Source organism: Chiloscyllium plagiosum, unplaced genomic scaffold, assembly GCF_037043375.1.
Source record: "Chiloscyllium plagiosum isolate Xiang-an unplaced genomic scaffold, Cpla_swu_hap1 HiC_scaffold_45, whole genome shotgun sequence".
Classification (NCBI taxonomy): Eukaryota; Metazoa; Chordata; class Chondrichthyes; order Orectolobiformes; family Hemiscylliidae; genus Chiloscyllium; species Chiloscyllium plagiosum.
Window position 1 is genome coordinate 22,774,905 of NW_028270183.1, and position 22,121 is coordinate 22,797,025.

Sequence of the window (22,121 nt, forward strand, 5' to 3'; positions counted from 1 at the left end):
AAAACCACACTTATAAGTTGATGATTGCCCTTGTTGTGTGGAACAAGTTATGTTGGGTTATTTTAAGTTTGACATGCCTGCACTTCATTAAAAGTTGAACCAGATCCACCTGTCAAGTGTGTCTTGGCCCAGTAATCTAATTCCTGAAGCCTTGGCCCTTCAAGGCATCATTTGATTGGTTTTCTGGTTTCAAACATGGAAGTCTTTATATTGTGCTCAAAATAACTTTGCATACCAGAGTTAGAGGTAGGGTGATCCAAAAGTAATGAATAATGAGAAGCTTGTTTGTGCTAATGATTGTCTACCCGAATATGCCACCATGACAATCTAGCTAATTTAGAATAGGCATGCAATGCGGCTTACACAGCAAACTAATTGGGAGACTTTGACAAATATGGATGAATTTCCAGATTGGATCAATCGGCTCACTAAAGAAAATCATGTGACCCTACGCATTGGATGTCGATAAACCACTGTATGACCACAAAGCATCATTGTCAGGCCTAATTATATCCTTTAACATATGCGTTCACATTCTGGGAGAGAATATTGAATAGCATTCAGGACAGGAAACCCTGGCTTGTTTTCTCTACCCTTATCAGAAGTGAGCTGAGAATTGTTTTTGCACTCCTTTTGTACCCAATATCAGTTAACTCATCACAGACCACATCTTTTCTGACCTAGATTAACTATCTGAACTATCAGGGCAGCTCAGCTGTTTTTTTAAATCAACAATACCACCTTCCGCTTTGTAAGCAGAAGCTCAAAGTTTGATTCTCCTACTGATGTAATGGCAGATGTAATATGCTACTCTCACACTTTCTGATCATTTCAAAGTCCTGGTGCTGGTTACTCTTTGCGTATTTATCTTTAGCCTTTAGCTGTGATAAAGATGAGTGCCTGGGAATACCTGAACCTTCCTTTCCAAATTATGGACTTTTAATGTTACAAATCTCTTATGTTTTTGTACAGTGCAACACTTTGTCAAGGTTGTTTAGCAAGTTGAATATTTATAGTGCTGCATGCAGCTGGCAGAACCTATTGGATGTCAGTGAGCCGTGATCTTGAAGGGAGCTTCATGGACTGCGGAAGAAGTTAGTGGTCCTGTAATGAATGATAGAGTTCTGCAGACATCTAACATTTAACATGCATTTGCCTTTAGAAGAAGATTAGTGGTGTTTCTCATTACTGTTTTGTAGGACTTGGCTGCAGAACTTTCCTACTTGATGCCAGTGAATTTTTGTTTTATTTCTTTGCAATATTTATTTATCACTTTGGTTTATTGAGTATTTAACTGGCTGTACAAAATTGAAAGTTGTTATTCTTCATTCTTTATGATAAAGTTTTGTCATATAGTGTCTCAAAGCTCCCCTGTGCTGAGTTACAAATCAATTTGGAACCAAATCTCAAAAAAGCTGCTGTAATGCCCATTTAAGAATGCTCTATCTTGGGTTCCCTCTGTAAATCAAGGTGAATTGTTTAGTTTAGTAAGTTGTTTTAGATACCATGATTATATTTATAGGGGGATGCCATGAATGTGTTTCGTTGGAGACTTAACTGAAATGTCTGTGTCCCCTGTGTTTGAGATACAGCTGGAGTTTGAGTGCAAACAAGTAGCCCAGAAAGATAACAGTTTGCTTTGCAATTTGTACAACTGAATGTCCAAAATGGGAGATCCTTGGCTTCCTGTTCTGATGCATAAAAAATTTACATTATGGACAGAGGCCAATTTGTCTTCTCCAGTAGGCAGATAGTCTTGTCTGCCCATGTCAATGACCAACATCCCAGGAATAAGGCTACACCATTTATGCGGCTGGTTAAGCTGTTTTGAGCATGCGTATACCCAAGGTGCAATCGGTTAGATGTTAAATTGTTGTGAGATGAGGTGACTGAGTTAACTTCAGAATGAAGCATTAAACGTTGGATGACTTTGTCACTAATGAGCGCAGTTGTCTGTTGCTAACTGAAATTTCTACAGGCTGACCTTTCAGGGTGTGGTCCTGTTCCTTTTGGGGTATTGTGCAAAGATTCCCGAAAACATCTTAAATCCTCTTTGTAGAAGAAAAAAATAAAGTATCTACATGATTTCAAAAGCTAAATCGTTCATAAGTCACCATTTTTTTAAGTCCTGTGTTACCCTGCTTGAGATGTTGGGTTAAGCAATGCTGCTTTGTCAAGACTGTGTCTGAGCTACTGTTCACAATGCAGTTCAGCTTGTGCTGAAATTAGATTATATCTGTGGTTTGCCAGTGGAATTGGTAAAGTATTTTGCAAATCTCCAAATTTACACCCTCCTTTGTAAACAGATGTTCCTTCATAACATAAAGTACAGGTGGGGTGGTTTCAAATTCAAAATTGTTGCTTTAGTTCAACGGCTCAGTGTATATTGGAAATTGGTATTATTAGTCATTCACACCAACGCACTGAAACATCACCATAATCTAACACATTGTCAGGCTCTGTAACTATGACAATCTTTGCTTAACAGCAAAGCAATCTGCGTTAGGTTATGTTTAGTCAGTCTTCTTGGCCTGAACCATATTGTGACATTAAAGACAGAGACTAATTGTCAATTCTAAAATTCAAAAGCGAGCCAACCCACAATTCAATTCACTGACTTTTTAAATCCTGCATTTAAATTGTTCGTCCCACAGGCTAGAAGCTTTGTGAATTGCGATAGTTGTCCAAATGTCAGGAGTAATATATTTCTGTTCTTTTATTACAGTGAAAGATTTCTTAGAGAAAGCGAGAGAGGAGTTCTTAGAAAAATGGGAGTCCCCACCGCAGGTAAGTCATAGATTTCTTTCAAGAGAGCCTGAAATAGGTAGGTCATGTAATCCACAAGTTCATTAGCGTAAAATAATCCAATTAAATTGGACTGAGATGTTTCCTTTGGGAGTGCAGCATTGATAAGGAAAAATGTGGCAGAATGTACTTGCTATACATGGCCTCTAATCTGACTGATTGCTTCCCCTAAACGTCTGTTGGTCTGTGCTGTAATTCAACAGGAACTTAATACCATTCCCTCTTGGCAGAATTTCAAAGAACTTCATCTAAGAGTGTCAGTAGCCCAGAAAGTTAGCAATATTTCTGAGATGTTTGTATGATTTCAAAACTGTTGACCTAGAAATTCCTTGCACGTTGTTATTTTTGTGAAAGTGTAGCAGGATGGAACTTCGTCCACCTATCTGACCATATCCCAGAGAGAGAGCCCTTTGCACAATAGGTCCAACAACCCGCATTGCACTGGAGAACTTGGAGTGATATCTTGGCCTTCTGCCATGAAATGCCTGCATGCATGGAGGTGTGAACAGTATGCACTAGATACCTCAAGTCTCTCACAAAATATCACCAGTGATGCCTCTGTAAAAACCTGCAAATTCACTTACAGGATAGGTGATCCACTATCAGTGTGTCCTCCCAGGTCAAATTCCTCATTATCAGCCAATGGTTCTGCTCAATCAGCTGCATCAAGGAGGCCACATCATTGTCTTGTCTGACACAAGACTTCCAAACTAAAGTCTCTGTTCTGACCTTTGACACAGCATGCGGTCACTAGCAGGGCAGAGGAGACACTTCAAGGAAGTCCATAAAATCTCCATTAAAAATTCATGAACCACACCAACTTGTGGGCATCTCTTCATCAAAGACTGCAAGATTTGCACAGTTTATCTATTTAGTCGCCTTGGAACCACAATATCAGAGTGGAAGAAATTATCTCCAATATGAAGGACCACCTAAAAAGAAAGTAGAACATGGGTCAGTTTGATTTGAAAGTTCAAAGGAGAAAACAAGAGTCAAAGTGCTTGCTACTCCTTTGGTCTTTTGCTATTCTTATGCTGGCAGTGGGCTCTTAGAGATCGATTGCTGATGGATTGTGGTAGTTTGCCCATTTTTGCTCACTCATGGGACGTAGGTGTTGCTGACTGACCAACATTTGTTGCCGATCCCTAATGCCCTTGAGAACATGGTGAGCTGCCTTCTTGAACTGCTGGACTTCATGTGCTGTAGGTTAACCCACAAGCCATTAGACAGGAATTCCAGCATTTTGACCTAGCAACAGTGAAGGAACAGCAATGTATTTCCAACTCAGGGTGGCGAGTGACTTAGGGGAGAGGAATTTACAAATGGTGGTGCTCCCAAACTTTTGCTGTCACTGTCCTTCTAGATGGAAGTGATCCTGGGTTTGGAAGGTGCTGTCTAAGGATCTTTGGCAGATCTCTGCAATGCATCTTGCATAGTACATGCTGCTGCTACTGAGCATCAGTGGCAGAGGCAATGGATGCTTGTAGATGTGATGCCCATCAAGTCAGCTGCTTTTTGTCCTGTTTCTTAAGTATTGTTGGGACTGCACTCATCCAGCAACCAAGGCGTATTCCATCTCACTCCTGACTTGTGCCTTGGTGGACAGCTTTGGGGAATTATATTTGTTAAAGAGGAGGAAGGATTTTGCATTTATGCAGACAGTGCAGTCACTACTGTGATGTTGTGAAACTCGACAAGCAATTTCTTAATACAAGACCAGGTTTCATTTTTGATGATGTTCACTTGAGGGTAAATTTTGACCAGGACACAAATGGTGACACTATTCTTTGAATAATGCATTGAGATCTTGGCAGATGGCTTGGGGAGTTTGACATGCCAACAATCCCTCCCCATAAGAGGCAGGAGAAGCAGCACTAAACACCATAGAGTCACAGAGATTTACAGCATGGAAACAGACCCTTCGGTCCAACCCTTACCAGAATGGCCTTTGTTTTTTTTTTTTGCAATTGCTGTTTTAGAGCAATTGAAGGCAAAACGTGTGGCAAGGAATTTATTTTCCTCTTTTTGCTGAGGGGTACTGATACTTGCATTGGGCCCCAGAGGGCAGTTTGAGGCAATATAATGTGGAGCAAGGTTAGACCGTAGATCAGCCCTGATCTCATTAAATGGTCGAACATACTCAAGTGACCAAGTAGTCTGCTCCTGTTCTTATGTTCGTGCCAATGCCCACCTGGTCAACTGCTGCTCATTGGAGATTTCATGGTGGCTAAAACCTCCTAGAGCAGTCCTATACTAACAGCTTCCTCAGTAAGACTCATAAATCCTCAGAGGTGTATAGGGAGGGGTGAGGATATATTTTATATTTTCTTAAATAAGGAGAAGAAAATTTTTGAGAACAGTCGGCTCTGATAGGCATTGCACCTAAGCCAATATCACAAATTCAGAGTGAATGGAGGAGGGTTTAATTTAATGTAGTCTTCTCTATTAGTTGCATTAAGAAAATACATCAAGTATTCACCCTACCTTTTGGTGCTTTTTTTTTTGCCATTCCACAAATTTCCGTTTCACTCTAAAGAAACAAAGATGGTGAGGTAGGAGATGATGAGAAACCCTGCAGAGTCAAGAATACATGGAATCATAATGTCTACAACCTCATGTGGCTAATTCCACATTAAACCTAGAGAAGTATAAATTATGACCCACAATAGTCAAAGGCACAAGAATCAAACTCTGAATATATCAAGTGTTTGCTTAACAACAAATAAAATTTGCAGGACTGGAGTAGTAGATTATGCCTTATAATGTACAAAGCACCACATTACTGTTAGAAATCCAATGGGAGATTTCCTGGAAATTCAAAATAATGTAGTTCATCACAATCATCACAACCAATTTCTTATAATTTACTGAAGATGGGGACATTACAAACAGAAATTGCTACCATTAGTTGGATTCCAGCAGGGAGTACTTGAGCAATAGTCATCTGAACCTTGTATACTTTTCCAGCACCACCACTGTTTACATTTTAAGCTAACTTGGTAAAGTGATAGGTGAATAGTGCTGCAGATATTTTAGGACGTATTTTCCTTTTCCTGGATCTAAGAATAATAACCAGAATGCTCACTTGCTCTCAGGGAGTCTGCCTACTTTACTGGCCTTGAGCTTCTCCTGCTTGTTTTTCCAATATTTTCTACCCCAATATCTTTCATTTCCAGTAAATGATACAAAGCATTTTCAAGTCTGCCATGTGCTAATCTTGCCTCAGTCAACGGGCTATAATACCATTGCAGCAGAACTGCAGTAAATATCAAAGTCCACAATCTAGATTCAGCACTACAAGTAATCAATAACCATGGACATTTATTGATAGTGATTAAAAATACAAAACAGTCAGTGATAATGTGTAGCTCAGCTTTGAAAGTACACTGTGTGCTGATGACCTAGTTTAAGGAATGTGCTGTTTGGTAGTAGTGAGCAGGCTTAGTCAGTAAATAGTCACTAAAGTGCAATCCACTGCTTACAGCAAATCTAACCTTTTGTTATCAGCATTTTTAAAACATTTGTTTGCTTCAAGTGTTAGTCTGTTTCTATTGAATGAGGAATTGTGATTTGAGAAATTAAAAGTGCTTAGGAATTTGTTTCTTCAGCACATAGACAATAACAGGTGAATTTTATTATTTGTCCTTTTTGTAGGAGATCAAAGAAACTAATGGACACCAGGGTGCGTTTCGCCAGTTCAGTAGAGAGATAAATATTTGTACATTTACTGTCTTGGTATTTAAGGCAAAGGTTACTGCCTTTGTGGGCGTGTTTCTGTTTGTCAAGCTGGGTGTTGCTTTGAATAAAGATTGTGTTGTATGATCCTTTTGAGCAGGTCAACAAGACAGGCCATAGAATTGTTTGTGATCTGGGTAGGTCTTCTACTTTAATCGGTCAATGGGAAGTTCCTTTGAAGAAGGGAAAATGAAATATGTTGGAATTTCTCCCCACCATTTGAAAATAAAGTAAATTGATCAGCCCACTATGATTTTGAAGTAAATTAACGCACCAAAAAAACTCAATGGCTGCAGAATTGCTAAAGCTAACATCTGGTGACAGTCAAGTTAGGAGAGTGACTGTGCTGAAGCTCAGTAGGAACATACAATTTTTTGTTCCAGTGTTAGTCTTGCAAGTTACCATCTGCCCAACTGTTAATCTGCTGATCTGCCTCCTATTACAGGATTGGCTTCAACAATGTAGGAAGCAATAGCTCCTTGCCGTATTGTGCTGGCATTGTAAGCTCCCTCAGAAGTTAACAGCCGATAACTACTGCAGGCAATCAACACAATGTTATCAGGTTGGCATGCTTTATCCAAATGAGATGGATTTGATATGCAGTAGCCATTTGGAGTCAACGTTTCAGAAGTTAAATATCAGAAATAAGAAACAGAAGGGATGGACTGACAAGCAAACAAATTTAGGTAGTTGAACAGAGCTAGATAAATTTATCTCTGCCTATAAATGTAATATGAAAGACATTGATATAGCGTACCTTTGTTGGAGCTTGTTTGGTCTGGCATCTCTCCAAAGGTAAATACAGGAGAATTCCCACTGGGAAACCTACTTTCCCAATATTATGGCTGTACTTAAAATGTTACATTCCCAGAAACTTGGGGCAAAGCCTGCTTACCAACTTAGTGGAAATGGGAAACAACAAAGGAAGGAACTCAGAAGTCACATTCCTGTCCCCAATTTGCCCAGGAACTATTTACAATTGGCAAGTAAGTAGATTATTATGTCATGGCACAATAGATAATATCTAAATTATACAATTGGAGCTGGATCCCAGCGTTGACCCAATAGACAAGTCAACTGAAAAATTTCGAATGTGTTAAGTAGTTGGAAACAACTGGTCTGCACCCATTTTCCAAATGGTTACTCCCACTTTGTAGCTATTCATTGCATAACCATTTGGAAAATTCACCCTCTGCCACCAAAACATGCACGCCATTTAGTATATTTGTTGAGACTTGTATTCTTTAACACATGTTTAAATATAGTGAAGTGCCTTACACAATCAATTACTTGATTGGCATTCCATAAATTGCAATAAATGAATCATCAGTCAACCTGCTTTTCTTTCTGTAGATGTTGGTTGATCTTCCTCCTTAAACAATGGCCTGAGTTCTTCACAATTCACACAAATTGATAAAAACAACATCTCAAATGATCTCACTCAGTATTCCACTGGTGCATTTGTCTGGATTATAGCATCAAGCTTTCAATCCACAACCTTTCAAGGATCTGTTTTGGGTCCACTGCTGTTCGTAATTTTTATAGATGACCTGGATGAGGGTGTAGAAGGGTGAGTTAGTAAATTTGTGGACAACACTAAAGTCGGTACAGTTGTGGATAGTGCCGAAGTATGTTGAAGGTTACCTCGGATATAGACAAGCTGCAGAAATGGGCTGAGAGGTGGCGAATGGTGCAGAAAAGTATGAGGTGATCCACATTAGTAGGAGTAACAGGAATGCAGAGTACTGGGCGAATGGTAAGATTCTTGGTAGTGTAGATGAGCAGAGAGATGTACATAGATCCCTGAAAGTTACCACCCAGGTTGATAGGGCTGTTAAGAAGGCATATGGTGTGTTAGCTTTTATTGGTAAAGGGATCGAGTTTCGGAACCATGAGGTCAAGCTGTAGTTGCATAAAACTCTGGTGTGGCCACACTTGGCGTATTGCATGCAGTTCTGGTCACCGCATTATAGGAAGGATGTGGAAGCTTTGGAAAGGGTTCAGAGGAGATTACTAGGATGTTGCCTGGTATGGAGGGAAATGTCTTGCAAGGAAAGGCTGAGGGACTTGAGGCTATTTGCATTAGAGAAAAGAAGGTTGAAAGGTGGCTTAATTGAGACATCTAAGATAATCAGAGGATTAGATCGAGTGGACAGTGAGAGCCTTTTTCCTCGGATGGTGATGGCTAGCATGAGGGGACATAGCTTCAAATTGAGGGGTGATAGATCTAGGACAGATGCCAGAGGTAGTTTCTTTACTCAGAGAGTAGTACGGGCTTTGAACGCTCTACCTGCAACATTTGTAGACTCGCCAAATTTACAGGTGTTTAAATAGTCATTGGATAGGTAAATGTACGAGAATGGAAAGTGTAGGTTGGATGGGCTTCAGATTGGTTTCACAGGGCAGCGCAACATTGAGGGCCAAAGGGCCTGTACTGCGCCGTAATGTTCTATGTTCTAATTTCTGACCCAAAGCTCAGTTCTCAAGTATATCACCTATTTGTGCACCTAATTGTTTTCAAGTGGAACATACTTTCCATTATTTTGACTTTCCTCCATTTTAGAAGACGTACATCCTGTGGGTCTCATAGTCACAGGTACATTTCCCACTATCAATCCTGAGCTTGTCTTTCACAAGCTTATCCCTTTGTTCCACTGTCTTGCAGTTATTTGATTTGAAACAATGCTCACAGTTGAGGTTTCCCATTCCATTTAATGTCTTATAAAATCGAAATAAAGGTTTTTATTCAGTCACCTCCTTTGAAGCCCAACCTTTCAGTTTCTACATAATTGAGTTCTCTTGACAGTGCAATCTTCCCTGCACCACTCCAGGGGTTGAACCTTATCTTTGTACTTGAGTGGTGAATGTAGTTTCCCGTGTGCTCCTCACAGGTCTGTATTCCCTCAGAGGGATAGGCCAGATTTTAAAAGCAAGACAGTAGCCAACTAATCGTAGCCAACTAACCAAGCACTAGTTCATAGAGTATATGAAAACATCTAGGAAGAATATACATTTTGTTAGCACCTTAGAAACATGATAAGTAGTTGAGTCTGACTATGAGCTGAAACTTAAAAGAAGATAGACCTGTAATGAGACATAGGAGTTATGATCGAAAACTTCAGAAGTGTAACAGAAAGATTGCATGAACCAACAAAAGTGCATTAGTTATATTAATAAGGATAGCAGTAATTATTAATGATAAGTACTAAATATTATAGACTACACCACAATTTGATCAGGATAGAGGGCTTCAGCCAAATCCGTATACAATAAACGTTGACATTTAACAACCTGGATATTGAAAAGACAGTTTCAAGGAAAATCATAAGGGAAGGAGACCATCAAGCCTATTAGTTGAGATACAGACATCATTACAGCATGTCAGGTAGGCTACACAAGCAGAAGCTGTATTGGATTCCATGGTCAGTAATTGATCAGAATTGTTGCTGCTATGGAAATCTCAGCTTGGCTCAGTGGTAGCGCTGTCATCCCATGAGTTAGCAGATTTTGAGTCCAAACACCACTCCAGGGTATATGCACATGTACTAGGCTGAGACATCAGTATATCACCATGGGAGACTTGCAGTGTCAGAGGTTCTGTCTTTCAAATGAGAACAGTAAAGTGTAGCATGGTATATGTGCCCATGGGATGGACGTGAACAACTCAAAATTATTCTTGTGAACTGCCCAGAGTTTCTGCATTAATCTACATCACTAGAACAGGTTAATTGACAAACATTTACATTTGTATTTTGTGTGTCTTGTTGTGTTTAATTACAGAAGAGCTAAGGATGACAAAGGTTCTACGTAAATTCAAATTGCTTTTATTTCTTTGTAACCTGAAGTGTTTGAATTGTTTGTATTTTTAGACTGTTGTTGTCAAAGAGCTGATTTCAGAGGTAAAGGGAAAGTTGTACAGAAAACTAATTTGGAATTGAGATATAAAGCACTACCTTTTTCTATTTTAAGGTTATTGTACAGGATAAGAATAGAAAGTATAATGAGCCTAAGAAATACACAGCAGGGTATGTATGAGTTAATAAGCAGGTTAGAAGTGACCTAAAAAATCAGGAGTACTTTGAAAAATATGACGGAACAGAAATTAGAGAAGATTGAATACATAGATCAGACAACTTATAGCTAAAGAAAGTGTCAGCAACAAATAAACATGTCACAGAGGCCGGAATGAAGTGCCAGAAGAGTTTTGTAACTGTGGTGTTTTTCTATCATTAGTCGATGACAGTAATAATATTGTTGAACACAGCATAGTGGCGAAGTTGGGAATATTATGAAATGTGCCCTGTATTGCCACCTGGTGGCCAAAGTTTGTAACTATTCGCATCACAACTTGAATGTAGTCATGATTTGGAGATGCCAGTGTTGGACTGGTATGCACAGAGTTAAAAATCACAACACCAGGTTATAGTACAACAGGTTTAATTGATAACAGAGTTTTACATGAATTCATGAAGGTTTTGAGCAAAGTACAACTTGCGGAGTTACATTGTACTTTGCTCAAAAACTACATGAATTCATGTAAAACTCTTATTTCACTTTTTAGATTAGAATCAGTCTAAACATTATGGCACAGACAGAGAACCACAGGGGGCTAACACTTTCAACATATTGTCTGGCTAACACCAGTTGTTACAGTTTACCTGAGAATGTAACTTTTAAGAAAGGTTTTGTGATTTACACATGAAAGAAGTGAAACTATCATGGTATTCGAACAGATGAAAGACTCAACAAACAATCAAGATATTTTTCAATGTATAATTTCAGTTACATCACACTGTAAACTTTTGTTATAAATTCTGTGTCTTACAATTATGTCCTCCACAACCACCTGATGAAGGAGCAGCGCTCCGAAAGCTAGTGCTTCCAATTAAATTTATTGGACTATAACCTGGTGCTGTATGATTTTTAACTTGAATGTGAAGTATGAATATATTGTTCTGTTATGGTAGTTGCTAAAGGAAAGTAATGACGAGGAATTGTGGACCAGAAATACATGCACTTTTCAGAATTTTTAATCATGTACAAATTAATCTTCTGTTACATTGCATATAGCACACCTGATTTTAACGTTTTTCTTATTTGTGATCAACATATAGTATTGTACTACTGCAAGAAGCTCCTCGAGTTCCTTATTTTCCCAGAGGAACACTCCTGTTACTTTATGGTATTTTTCATCTCTACCACTATGTGGTAAGAGTTCCTTGAGGTAGATTGCTGCCACCAAACCCTCCTTTGTCTCTGCTTTGGGCCTGTAGTGATTGTAACAAGGTCAGACAGGTGGACCTCATAGAATACAGGTTCCCTGATTGGGGCTATTAACCAGTCAGGGAGCTCTGGTTGACAGATATAAACAGGAGTGTCAAAAATAAGCACTACCGCACTTAGGTGGTAGTGTGGGGGTTAATATAAAAAAAAGGAAAAAAAACAAAAAAAGGTTTAAAAAAGAAAAAAAAGTAAACAGGAGTGTCAAATAAGCACTACAAAAAAAAGTAAACAGGAGTTCGTCTATTTTGATTTAGTCCCTACCCTCCCCCTTCACTGTTTTGATCACACAGCACTGCCCTTTGATGTGAAGGGCAGTGTTTGTCACTGGCCACCCGGGTGTTTTCCTGTCTTCCTGGTGGTGGAAATTGAATAAAGATTTGTGCACTTTGTGTCTTCCACTGTGTCTCACACCTGCACACACACACACACCATGGGTGCTGGGGATAAAATAAGCACTACCGCACTTAGGTGGTAGTGTGGGGGTTAAATTTAAAAAAAAAAGAAATAAAAAAAACATCTATTCTTCAAAAAAAATATTAAAAAAAGAAAAAAAAATTAAAAAAATAAAAGGAGGAAGAAAAGAAAAAAAATAAACAGGGACCCTTCGTGCACTTTGTGTCTTTCACTGTAAATAAAAATTAAAAAAAATAAACAGGAGTGTCAAAAATAAGCACTACCGCACTTAGGTGGTCGTGTGGGGGTTAATATAAAAAAAAGGAAAAAAACAAAAAAAAAACAAAAAAAGGGTTTAAAAAAGAAAAAATAATAAACAGGAGTGTCAAATAAGCACTACAAAAAAAAATAAACAGGAGTTTGTCTATTTTGATTTAGTCCCTACCCTCCCCCTTCACTGTTTTGATTACACAGAACTGCCCTTTGATGTGAAGGGCAGTGTTTGTCACTGACCACCCAGGTGTTTTCCTATCTTCCTGGTGGTGGAAATTGAATAAAGATTCGTGCACGTTGTGTCTTTCACTGTGTCTCACACCTGCACACAAAAAAAAAGAAAAAAAAGGAAAAAAGAAAAAAAAAAGAACAGGAGTGTCACCATGGGTGCTGGGGAAAAAAAAATAAGCACTACCGCACTTAGGTGGTAGTGTGGGGGGAAAAAAAATAAACAGGAGTTCGTCTATTTTGATTTAGTCCCTACCCTCCCCCTTCAAAAAAAAAAAATAAATAAACAGGAGTGTCAAAAATAAGCACTACCGCACTTAGGTGGTAGTGTGGGGGTTAGAGAAAAAAAAATTAACAGGGGATACCCTGGAGTTGTTCAGGGAGAGGTGAGCGCGGCAGGGAGAAAAAAAAATAAATAAACAGGAGTGTCAAAAATAAGCACTACTGCACTTAGGTGGTAGTGTGGGGGTTTAAAAAAAAGCAGTAATGTGCATTGCCCTTCGATAAAGAAAAAAAAGAAAAAAAAAATCTATCTCTCTCACTAGCCACTCGAGTGTTTGCCTATCTTAAAAAAAATAAAAAATAATAAAAAGGGCGTAAAAAAAATTAAAAAATTAAATAAACAGGAGTGTCAAAAATAAGCACTACCGCAGTTAGGCGGTAGTGTGGGGGTTTAAAAAAAAACAGGAGTGCCAGAGCTTCTGTTCACCCTGAGAGCTGGCACTGAAGGAGCTGGATCAGTGTGTGTGCAAGGACTCTCCTCCTTGACTGTGTCTGAGAGGAAGGGGACTGTCCCTGGACCAGCTGCCCCACATCGAAAAGAAATAAACAGAGTGTCAGGGGTTCAGCTGACTGTGAGGGGGCCAGATCAGTGTAAAGTACTAAGCGTGTGTGAATAAAGAGTGACTTGGTGACAAGATATTGGCCTCTGTGGTGCTATTTCAGGGCCTATCTACTGATTATGGACAGAGGATGTACCACTGTAGAATATCTATCATGGAAACACTTTTTAAATAACAAGAAAGTTATATTAGAGGATAGAACATTACAGCGCAGTATAGGCCCTTCGGTCCTCGATGTTGTGTTGATCGCTAGAATCTAAAGCCTATCTATCCTACACTATTCCATTTTCATCCATATGTTTATCCAATGACCACTTTAAATGCCCTTAAAGTTGGCGAGTCTACTACTAATGCAGGTAGTGCGCTCCAGGCCCCTACTACTGTGAGGTGAAGAAACTGCGTGAGGTCGGAGTGACAGCTCTTGATATCAAGGCCACATTTGACCAAGTGCGGCATAAAGGAGCCCTAGCAAAACTGGAATCAATGAATATTGGGGGCAAACACTCCGCTGGTTGAGTCATATCTGGCATATTGGAAGATAGTTCTAGTTGTTAGAGGTTAGTCATCTCAACTCCAGGACATCTCTGCAAGAGTTGCACAGTGCAGTGTCCTAGGCCCAATCATTTCAGCTGCTTTGTTAATGACCTAAACTAATGTGTCAGGGAGATGGGAACCAGCTGAGGAGGTTAGTGGACAGTAAGGAGGTCTAAAGCCTGTAAGGAACTAGATAAGGAATTCAGCATGACTATTGGGAATAGTAGGCAGGGAGCAGATGATGAACACAAAGGGACTGGTGATCTGAGATGCGTTTGTTTTAATGCAAGAAGTGTAGTAGGTAAGACAGGTGAACTTAGGGCTTGGATTAGTACCTGGGAGTATGATGTTAGTGCTATTACTGAGACTTGGTTGAGAGAAGTCAACTAAATATCCCAGGATGTCAATGCTTCAGACAGGATAGAGAGGGAGGTGAAAGGATAGAGGAGTTGCATTACTGGTCAAGAGGATATCACCGCTGTGCTGAAGGAGGGCACCACTTGAGAGTGAGGTAATATGGGCAGAGCTCAGAAATAGGAAGGGTGCAATAACAATGTTGGGGCTGTACCACAGGCCTCCAACAGCGAGTGTGAAATGCAGGTACAAATATGTAAACAGATTATGGAAAGATGTAGGAGCAACAGGGTGGTTGTGATAGAAGATTTTAATTTTCCCAACATTGACTGGGATTCACTTAGTGTTAGAGGTCTAGATGGAGCAGAATTTGTAAGGAGCATCCATGAGGGTTTTCTAGAGCAGCATGTCCAAGTCCATGTCGGGAAGGGGCCACAGTGGACCTGGTGTTGGGGCATGAGTCTGGCCAGGTGGTTGAAGTTTCAGAAGGAGCTTACTTTGGGAATAGTGATCACAATTCTGTAAGTTTTAGAATACTCATGGACAAAGACAAGAGTGGATCCAAAGAAAGAGTGCTAAATATAGAGTGCTAAACATAGTGCTAAATAAGAGTGCCAAGAATCCCAAAATACAGCAGGACCTGGGGAATGTAGATTGCGAGCTGTGGTTTGAAGGTAAATCCACATTTGATATGTGGGAGGCTTTTAAAGAGAGGTTGATTAGAGTGCAGGAGAGACATGTCCCTGTGCAAATGAGGGATAGAAATGGCAAGACGAGGGAAACATGGATGACAGATGAAATTGTGAGACTAGCTAAGAAGTAAAAGGAAGCATACATAAGGTGTAGGTGACTGAAGCATATCGGGAATGTAGTCAAGATTAGAGTAGTGCTGGAAAAGCACAGCATGTCAGGAAGCATCCGAGGAGCAGGAAAATCAATGTTTCGGGCAAAAGCCCTTGATCAGGATTCCTGGTGCTTTTCCAGCACCAGTCTAATCTTGACTCTAATCTCCAGCATCTGCAGTACCCACTTCTGCCTATTGGGAATGTAGGACCAATCCGAAATGAAGAATTAAGAGGGCTAAAAGGGGTCATGAAATATCTTTAGCAAACAGGGTTAAGAAAAATTCCAAAGCCTTTTATTCGTATATAAGGAGCAAAAGGGTAACAAGGGAAAGGGTTAGCCCACTCAAGGACAAAGGGGGAAAGTTATGCATGGAGTCAGAGGAAATGGGTGAGATTCTTAATGAGTACTTTGTATCGGTATTCACCAAGGAGAGGGACATGATGGATGTTAAGGTTAGGGATAGATGTTTGATTACTCTAGGTCAAGTCAGCATAAGGAGGGAGGAAGTGTTGATATTCTAAAAGGCATTCAGGTGGATCAGTCCCCAGGTCCGGATGGGATCCATCCCAGGTTACTGAGGGAAGCAAGAGAGGAAATAGCTGGAGCCTTAACAGATATTTTTGCAGCATCCCTGAACATGGGTGAGGTCCCGAAGGACTGGAGACTTGCTAATGTTGGCCCCTCATTTAAGAAGGGTAGCAAGGATAATCCAGGTAATTATAGACCGGTGAGCCTGACATCAGTGGTAGGGAAGCTGCTGGAGAAGATACTGAGGGATTGGATCTATTCCCATTTGGAAGAAAATGGGCTTATCATTGTTAGGCAAAATGGTTTTGTGCAGGGAGGGTCATGTCTTACCAACTTAATAGAATTCTTAGAGGAAGTGACAAAATTGATTGATAAGGGAAGGGCTGTAGATGTCATATACATGGACTTCAGTAAGGCGTTTGATAAGATTCCCCATGGTAGACCGATGGAGAAGGTGAAGTCGCATGGGGTCCCGGGTATACTAGCTAGATGGATAGAGAACTGGCTGGGCAACAGGAGACTAGTAGTGGAAGTGACTTTCTCAAAATGGAGACCTATGCCCAGTGGTGTTCCACAGGGATCCATGTTGAGACCACTGTTGTTTGTGATATACATAAATGATTTAGTGGAAAGTACAGGTGGTCTGATTAGCAAGTTTGCAGATGATACTAAGATTGGAGGAGTAGCAAATAGTGAAGGGGACCGTCAGAGAATACAGCAGAATATAGATAGATTGGAGACAGAAATGACAGATAGAGTTCAATCTGGACAAATATGAGGTGATGCATTTTGGAAGATCCAATTCAAGAGCAGACTAGTCCACCCTGACCTTAAATTTACCTGGACCATCTCTGACACCTCCCTCCCCTTCCTGGACCTCTCCATCTCCATTAGTGACGACCGACTTGACACTGACATGTTTTACAAACCCACCGACTCCCACAGCTACCTGGATTACACCTCTTCCCACCCCACCTCTTGCAAAAATGCCATCCCGTATTCCCAATTCCTCCGCCTCCGCTGTAACTGCTCCCAGGAGGACCAGTTCCACCACAGAACACACCAGATGGCCTCCTTCTTTAGAGACCGCAATTTCCCTTCCCACGTGGTTAAGGATGCCCTCCAATGCATCTCATCCACATCCCGCACCTCCGCCCTCAGACCCCACCCCTCCAACCGTAACAAGGACAGAACGCCCCTGGTGCTCACCTTCCACGCTACCAACCTTTGCATAAACCAAATCATCCGCCGACATTTCCGCCACCTCCAAAAAGACCCCACCACCAGGGATATATTTCCCTCCCGACCCCTTTCCGCCTTCCGCCTTCCACCCTCCCATCCTAGCAATTTCCCCTGCCACCGCAGGAACTGTAAAACCTGCACCCACACCTCCATCCAAGGCCCTAAAGGGGCCTTCCACATCCATCAAAGTTTTACCTGCACATCCACTAATATCATTTATTGTATCCGTTGCTCCCGATGCGGTCTCCTCTACATTGGGGAGACTGGGTGCCTCCTAGCAGAGCGCTTTAGGGAACATCTCCGGTACACCCACACCAATCAACTACACCGCCCCGTGGCCCAACATTTCAACTCCTCCTCCCACTCTGTCGAGGACATGAAGGTCTTGGGCCTCCTTCACCGCCGCTCCCTCACCAATAGACGCCTGGAGGAAGAAAGCCTCATCTTCCGCCTCGGAACACTTCAACCCCAGGGCATCAATGTGGACTTCAACAGTTTCCTTATTTCCCCTTCCCCCAGCTCACCCTAGTTCCAAAACTTCCAGCTCAGCACTGTCCCCATGACTTGTCCGGACTTGTCCTACCTGCCTATCTCCTTTTCCACCTATCCACTTCACCCTCTCCTCCCTGACCTATCACCTTCATCCCCTCCCCCACTCACCCATTGTACTCTATGCTACTTTCTCCCCACCCCCACCCTCCTCTAGCTTATCTCTCCACGCTTCAGGCTCACTGCCTTTATTCCTGATGAAGGGCTTTTGCCCGAAACGTCGATTTCGCTGCTCCTTGGATGCTGCCTGAACCGCTGTGCTCTTCCAGCACCACTAATCCAGAATCTGGTTTCCAGCATCTGCAGTCATTGTTTTTACATAGTAAATGGAAAAGTCCTGGGGAAATTGATGTACAGAGAAATCTGAGTGTTCAGGTCCTTTGTTCCTTGAAGGTGGTAAAGCATGTCAATGGAGTGGTCAAGAAGGCATACGGCATGCTTTCCTTCATCGGATGGGGCATTGAGTACAAGAGTTGGCAGGTCATGTTACAGTTGTATAAGATTTTGGTTTGGCCACATTTGGAATACTGAGTATGTTTCTAATTGCCACATTACCAAAAGGATGTGGATGCTTTGGAGAAAGTGCAGAGGAGGTTCACCAGGATGTTGCCTGATATGGAGCTTTCCAGAGAGGTTGAGTAAATTAGGATTATTTTCATTAGAAAGACAGGCTGTGGGGGGACCTGATTGAAAATCATGAGGTATAGACAGGGTGTATAGCAAGAAGCTTTTTCCCAGAGTGGGGGTCACAAGTTCAAAGTGAGAGGGGATAAGTTCAGGAGAGATATGCCTAGAATGCATTGCCAGTGGAGTGGTAGAGCAGGCACAATAGCATCATTTAAGATGTATGTGGACAGATACGTGAATGGGCAGGAAACAAAGGGATACAGACCCTTAGAAAATAGGCGACAGGTTTAGATAGAGGATCTGAATCAACGCAAGCTTGGAGAACCAAAGGGCCTGTTCCTGTGCTGTAATCTTCTTTTGTTCTTTGTTCTCTTTGTTCTTTGACCTTCCCTCCATCGTGAGGCCAGAAGTGGGGATGTTCGCCAATGATTGCACAATGTTCAGCACCATTCGTGACTCCTGACATACTGAAGCAGGCATGTTCACATGCCACAAAATCTGGACAATATCCAGGTTTGGGCTGACCAGTGGCAAATAACATTAATGCCACACAATCTATCTATTGCCCTTTGATATTCAATGGTGTTACCATCACTGAATCCCCCACTATCAATAACCTGTGGTGGTGGTGGTGGTGGTGCGAGGGGAGGGGGGAGGGGAATGGGGATGGGGGGGGAAGGGCGGTGTTACCATTGACTAGAAACTCAACTGGACTTGCTACATAAACGCAGTGGCCACAGGATTGGGTCAGAGGCTAGGAATATTACGATAAGTAACTCACCTCCTGACTCAACAAAAGCCTGTCCGCCATCTGCAATGCACAAGTCAGGAGTGTGATGGAATACTCCCTACTTGACTGAGTGGGTGCAGCTCCAATAACATTCAATAAGCTGGACACCATCCAGGACAAAGCAACCTACTTGATTGGCATTCCATTCATTCCCTCCTCCTCCACCAATTTAGCAGCAGCAGTGTGTACTGTCTGCAAGGCACACTGCAGACATTCATCCAAGGACTTTAGACAGCACCTTCCAAAAACACATCGGGAAGAACAAGGGCAGCAGATACGTGGGAACACCACCCCATGCAAGTTACCCTCCAAGCCGCTCACCATGACTTGGAATTATATTGCCATTCCTACACTGTCAGTCAAAATCCTGAAATTCCCTCCCTAAGAGCATTGTTGGTCTACCTATAGCACATGGACTACAGTGGTTCAAGAAGACAGCTTACCATTACCTTCTCAAGGGCAAATTGGGACAGGCAATAAATGCTGACCCAGCCAGTGATGCCCACGTTGCATGAATGAACAAAAACAAAGTGTTCAAGAAGAAGGTAGAGATAGTTCTTGGGGCTAAAGGATATGGGGAGAGGGCAGGAGCAGCTTAGAGTTAGCTGATCAGCCACGATCATATCGAATGGTGGTGCAAACTCAAATGGCTGAAAGGCCTACCCCTATTTTCTGTTTTTCTGAAACAATGAGCTGAAATTAATGACTCGCGTTGATGCACATCAACACCAGCTGGTATAGCAGGAGAATTGTATCTATCAGTTAACAGGAAGAATCAAAATTAATTGAGGATGTTGATATAAATTCTTAAATTAAAATTTAAAAAGGCAGGAGACAGAGTTTAAGCATCTGAATGCATTTAGGCAAAACTCTGGAAAGTCAACTACAATGGACGAGACACCATGTCCAGACAGCTGAAAAGCATCTCCACTGCCACTTCCTCTTTACTCATCTGTCAAATGGCAGAGGAGGATATAGGAAATGCTACAAAGACACACTGAAGTTCTCCTTGAAGCACAGCAGTGTTGACATTATTGGCTGAGGTAAGCTTGTGACCAGTTATTCAAAGCAAAGGCAACTTGTTCATTAAACTGCATCATGCTTTGAGTCCAAAAACTTTAATGATAATGTACAGAGGCAGGAGAAAAGAAAATTAAAGGAAGCAAATTCTGCAATTTGAATCCACATTATCATGAAGCTGCCAAAGATCTGAGGTCAAGAATTGGCCTGCTTAGACTCTTGAAGATTCATGACAGATACTGCACTCTCAGTAGATGTCATCATCAAAACCAGAGTCTACCAATGACTCTCATTGAACATTTTTATTGTTACTGCCTGCTCTGATCAGACAAACTAAACTTTGTATTCTAACATAGAATTAACTTGAGGCATGAATATTAACTGTTAATTATTGAAGTTTAACATACCTCTCTGTTGTAACTGGCCTCTACCAAGCTAACGCTGAATTAAAATGACATTTACGTCATTGGTCTCTGACTCAGTTTATAGAAAGCAAGTCAGGAGTAGCAAGCTCAAAACTGCACTCTTGATTTTTTTGGAACAAGTCTAGGATGATACTACAGCTCTGATAATACCTGATAACACTACACAAATCTTACTCCATTGTACAAAGTACTATCTTTCAAATAGGGACCAAAACCTTCTTGGTCTGCATGTTCAAATGAACATAAAGAAAAAACCTATAACAGTACTCAAAAAGGAGGAACTTCTCACAGTGTTTTTTCTGGCTGACATTCTTCTATATGATGCCATCACCAAAAGCTAACCAATCAGTTATTCACTCATCTATTAACTGTTTGTTATTAACATCTATTAACACACAAATTTCCAATACACTGTAGGAACAAGTCTGTCTTCCCAAGAACAATCCCTCAATGGAACAAACTGCTAAAGAAAATATTCACAGCCCCAACTAAAGACCTATTTTTAGATTGATTCCATTGAAAAGTTTAATTATCAGCACTATCATCTCAGCAGCCCATGCCCTGTTTAGCTACCCATAGAAATGTTGGCAGACCCTGGACAGTAGTCTGTGATGCCAATGCAACTGAAACCAATGAAGGTATAATTGAACTTCTCTCAGTTTATTGGCCTTGAAGGATTTTAGAACAGTATCAGGTGCTTTATAAATGAAAGATGTTTCTTTAAAAAATTTAAATTTGAAAAGTTCATAAAGCACAAATTTATAGTTGGGAGCATTTAAAGCATTTTATGTATTTGTTTCAAGTCTTAAGACTCCAGACACTGAGCATTGTGATTGACTCTTAATTGTTTTTTGGAAATGGCAAACTACTCATTTCAAGAGCAACTAGGAGATGGACAGCAAATGCTGGCAATGCCAGCAACACCCATATACTATGAAAGAATATTTTTTCAAAAGCCAGCATTGCTTCTGAATAACATATTCTAAAACAAGAGAACTCTGTGTGAGAGGCATCATATGTAGAACAGAATTGGAATGTTCAAAATAAACAGGCCAATTGGCCATTAGACTTCTGACGGCTCACTGACTTTCCTTCTCTTGCAGAACACAGCATGTCTGGATGACTTTGAGAGATCAAAAACACTGGGCACAGGGTCCTTTGGTAGAGTGATGTTGGTGAAGCACAAAGTTACAAATGAACACTATGCGATGAAGATACTGGACAAACACAAGGTGAAAGGACTTGATTTCTCTTGTTTTGCGCACTTACTTTAAAGAGAATCCAAGCACCACAGACAGATTTTAGCTGCTCAAGGTGGTTTTGGGTGATTTCAGACTGAATCGTCACAATGTTCGCTAGTTCCCATTATCATACACACCTAAATATTCTTTTTTAAGATGTAAGTATTTGCTATAAATGCAATTTATATCCAGAATTCCATAAGTAAGCTGGGGAATCTACACTGAATCTATTGTTAATGTCAGACACCATTAAGGACTGGAGTACATGAACAGTCAGAACAGTAAACTATCAATGTAGGACAATATTCTCAGTGTTCAGGTATTTAAAGATCCCATGAATCCTATAATTAAATCATGGCCTGCAACTCCATCCACAAGTATTATTATTGTGCAAGTACAATCTGTC

The 22,121-nt window shown here is 40.9% G+C and overlaps 1 protein-coding gene across 4 annotated transcripts in view; it reads left to right on the top strand.

Moving 5' to 3' along the window:
• LOC122552173 (cAMP-dependent protein kinase catalytic subunit alpha-like) overlaps positions 1-22,121 on the top strand; it is a 165,274-nt gene that overhangs the window by 98,258 nt on the left and 44,895 nt on the right. For all 4 annotated transcript variants that reach the window (XM_043694714.2, XM_043694712.2, XM_043694715.2 and 1 more), the window contains exons 2-3: positions 2,726-2,787; positions 21,578-21,706. In XM_043694714.2, coding sequence (XP_043550649.1) covers positions 2,726-2,787; positions 21,578-21,706 — 191 coding nt within the window. The remainder of the gene's footprint in view (positions 1-2,725; positions 2,788-21,577; positions 21,707-22,121) is intronic.